The sequence below is a fragment of the Callionymus lyra genome, chromosome 3 (genome assembly GCF_982586985.1).
Source record: "Callionymus lyra chromosome 3, fCalLyr1.hap1.1, whole genome shotgun sequence".
In the NCBI taxonomy this organism is placed as follows: domain Eukaryota; kingdom Metazoa; phylum Chordata; class Actinopteri; order Syngnathiformes; family Callionymidae; genus Callionymus; species Callionymus lyra.
In genome coordinates this window covers 362,501-366,025 of record NC_141820.1, presented here as the reverse complement: position 1 = coordinate 366,025, position 3,525 = coordinate 362,501, and the positions used below count along the sequence as shown (strand labels likewise).

Genomic DNA, 3,525 nt, shown 5'->3' with positions numbered 1-3,525 from the left:
TGACTCCTTCAAGAAACATCTGTGTTTGATGATCTACTGACTCCTTCAAGAAACATCTGTGTTTGATGATCTACTGACTCCTTCAAGAAACATCTGTGTTTGATGATCTACTGACTCCTTCAAGAAACATGTGTGTTTGATGATCTACTGACTCCTTCAAGAAACATCTGTGTTTGATGATCTACTGACTCCTTCAAGAAACATCTGTGTTTGATGATCTACTGACTCCTTCAAGAAACATCTGTGTTTGATGATCTACTGACTCCTTCAAGAAACATCTGTGTTTGATGATCTACTGACTCCTTCAAGAAACATCTGTGTTTGATGATCTACTGACTCCTTCAAGAAACATCTGTGTTTGATGATCTACTGACTCCTTCAAGAAACATCTGTGTTTGATGATCTACTGACTCCTTTAAGAAACATGTGTGTTTGATGATCTACTGACTCCTTCAAGAAACATGTGTGTTTGATGATCTACTGACTCCTTTAAGAAACATCTGTGTTTGATGATCTACTGACTCCTTCAAGAAACATCTGTGTTTGATGATCTACTGACTCCTTTAAGAAACATGTGTGTTTGATGATCTACTGACTCCTTCAAGAAACATCTGTGTTTGATGATCTACTGACTCCTTCAAGAAACATCTGTGTTTGATGATCTACTGACTCCTTCAAGAAACATCTGTGTTTGATGATCTACTGACTCCTTCAAGAAACATCTGTGTTTGATGATCTACTGACTCCTTCAAGAAACATCTGTGTTTGATGATCTACTGACTCCTTCAAGAAACATCTGTGTTTGATGATCTACTGACTCCTTCAAGAAACATCTGTGTTTGATGATCTACTGACTCCTTTAAGAAACATCTGTGTTTGATGATCTACTGACTCCTTCAAGAAACATGTGTGTTTGATGATCTACTGACTCCTTCAAGAAACATCTGTGTTTGATGATCTACTGACTCCTTTAAGAAACATGTGTGTTTGATGATCTACTGACTCCTTCAAGAAACATGTGTGTTTGATGATCTACTGACTCCTTCAAGAAACATGTGTGTTTGATGATCTACTGACTCCTTCAAGAAACATCTCAACTCACTTTGATTTGATCTTGATTCTCTGAGACTCTTGAGTTTGTCTTATGTTGATCTTTTTAAAGTTTGTACATTTGTATGTATTTTAAGGAGCAAGTCCATGTTGTAAAGATCATTAACTAATGATTGTCTGAGATGTTGTGGATCAACTAGTAGAACCTCAGTTTTTATCATCCAGGACTTGATGTGTGATTTGTCGAGGACTCACTGGTAGAAATGAGTCAAAGTATGAACTCAGAAGATTCTAGCAGTTTATGATTCTTTCTTCTGATCGTTACGATTGTTTCAAGAAGTTCATGAAGTCACTGAGATGTGGAGGAACTGCTCAATGACGTGTCAGCTACAGTGTTCTTCTATAAGTGATGAGTAATATCTGCCTCTGGCTGTCTGAAGAGCTGCCTTGTATATTTTTAACTCATCCTGTCAGTCCTGGCAGAATTCAAGGTTTTTTCGAACCACTTCTTCTCTAGTCGTCTAGAATCCTGTTACAAAACACACTTTTATGAAGCACTTTATCGACTAAACGTCAAACACCATCTTCACTTTATTTCTGTCAAATAAAAGCATTAGTTTGATTCAGTGACTTCATGTAAATCACGATGTCATCGTCGTGTGTCTTTGCTTTGAATGATGTTTGAAGACCAATAACAAGGTCATAAACACAAGTGACGAACATTCGCTCCATAAAGCGATGTTTCCAGTCGTCAGCTGATGTCGATCTCTGCTATCAGACCAGATGAACCTTCAGCCATGAGTCGACCACACGTGACCATCGTTTCCTCCATAAACCTCTAATAAAGTTTGAAAGTTTGTTTGTGTCCTCGTGCTGACGACAACAAACTCTTATCTCAGCTTATCTCGCTCGTGTTTTACAAGATGTTTATCTTCAACCTCACGAGAGTTCTGCTTCTTCGGCACGGGTCCAGTCAGAACCACTTCCTGTTTGCTCCTGCGTCCGTGAGACTCTCTGACCTTTGACCCCTGCTTCAGATCTTGATTGACAGAGGAGGCAGAGCTTCTCTGGATCAAACCTGCTGACAACTCGTGGTACAAAACAGAATTTAACCGACAGCCGGGTCAGTCGGCAGAGACGCTCCTGGACAATCAGTAACTCACAGAAGCAACTCGAGAATCTTTCTTCACATTCCACACAAGATGAAGATCAAGCTGAAGTTTCCCAACCCGGGCCTGGAGAACCGGATCGCGACCCATGGAGAGCTGGAGAAGATGGAGGTGGAGGAGGCGGGAGATCGACCCAAGTGGGACAACAAGGCTCAGTATCTGCTCACCTGTGTGGGCTTCTGTGTCGGCCTCGGCAACGTCTGGAGGTTTCCGTACCTGTGCCAGAGTCATGGAGGAGGTGAGTATTATTATTGAGATTATAGATGAATAAACTTCATCAATAATCAATATATGCACTCGTCTTTACTCACCTTCATCAATAATCAATAAATACACTCGTCTTTACTCACCTTCAAGATGAAACCCTCCTCTTGCTCAGATGACGTCCTTCCTTGTAGGCTTTTTATCAAAGTATTTGATGTAATTGACCCCTGAGTTACCAATATGGTGAACCTCTCCCTTTCCACAGGGGTTTTTAATGCATTTAAACCATTGTGGAGCCTCTGCTCAAAAAACCAGGCTTAGACCCAACTGACCTCAGTAATTTCAGGCCTATTTCTAAACTTCATTCTTGTCCAAGATCTTGGAGAAGGTTGTGTCTGAGCAGCTGTTCCTGGATCAGAGCGACATCCATGAGAAGTTTCAGTCTGGCTTCTTAAACATCTACGGAGACAGTCTTACTAAAAGTGTCCAGTGACATCATGATGTTCTGGTTCTGTTGGATCTGTCCTCAGCCTTTGACACAGTTGAACCAGATCCTGCTGAGAAGACTGAGGGATGAAGACTGTCTGGGTCTGTGTTAGAATGGTTCTCATCATACCTTTCTGGGCGCAGTTTTAGTGTATCTGTCAATCAAATGAGGTCTGAATCATCTGTTGTGTGGAGTCTCTCAAGGTTCTGTTCTGGGTCCTTTATTGTTTTTGCTGTACTTGATTCCCCTCGGTAAAATCATTCAGAGATTTCCAGATGTTTCTTATCACATGTTTGCTGATGACATCCAGCTCTACTGCTCTGTTGATCCAACTGAGCCTCAGAGGCTGAACTTAGTCAATTGTTTGCTAGAAATCAAACAATGAGTGAAAACACTTTGAAGCTAAATGTGGACAAAACTGAAACTCTGGTGATTGTTGATGAAAAGATTCCAGGGTTGAGTCAGTACTTGAGTGACTTAGGTCAGTCTGTCAAACTGAGCCTGAGAAACCTGGGTGTTGTATTTGATAAAGACATGTCTCTTGTTCAACACTGAAGAAAACTGACCAGAAACTGTTTCCTTCTACTGAGAAAAATCTCTAAACTTAGGAAAATG

At 40.8% G+C, this 3,525-nt stretch overlaps 1 protein-coding gene across 1 annotated transcript in view; it reads left to right on the top strand.

Annotated features, from left to right (window-relative positions):
- The first annotated feature begins 2,252 nt into the window (after positions 1-2,252).
- LOC148082960 (sodium-dependent neutral amino acid transporter B(0)AT1-like) overlaps positions 2,253-3,525 on the top strand; it is an 8,527-nt gene continuing 7,254 nt past the window's right edge. Inside the window, exon 1 of the mRNA XM_087786107.1 lies at positions 2,253-2,457. Coding sequence (XP_087642233.1) covers positions 2,253-2,457 — 205 coding nt within the window. The remainder of the gene's footprint in view (positions 2,458-3,525) is intronic.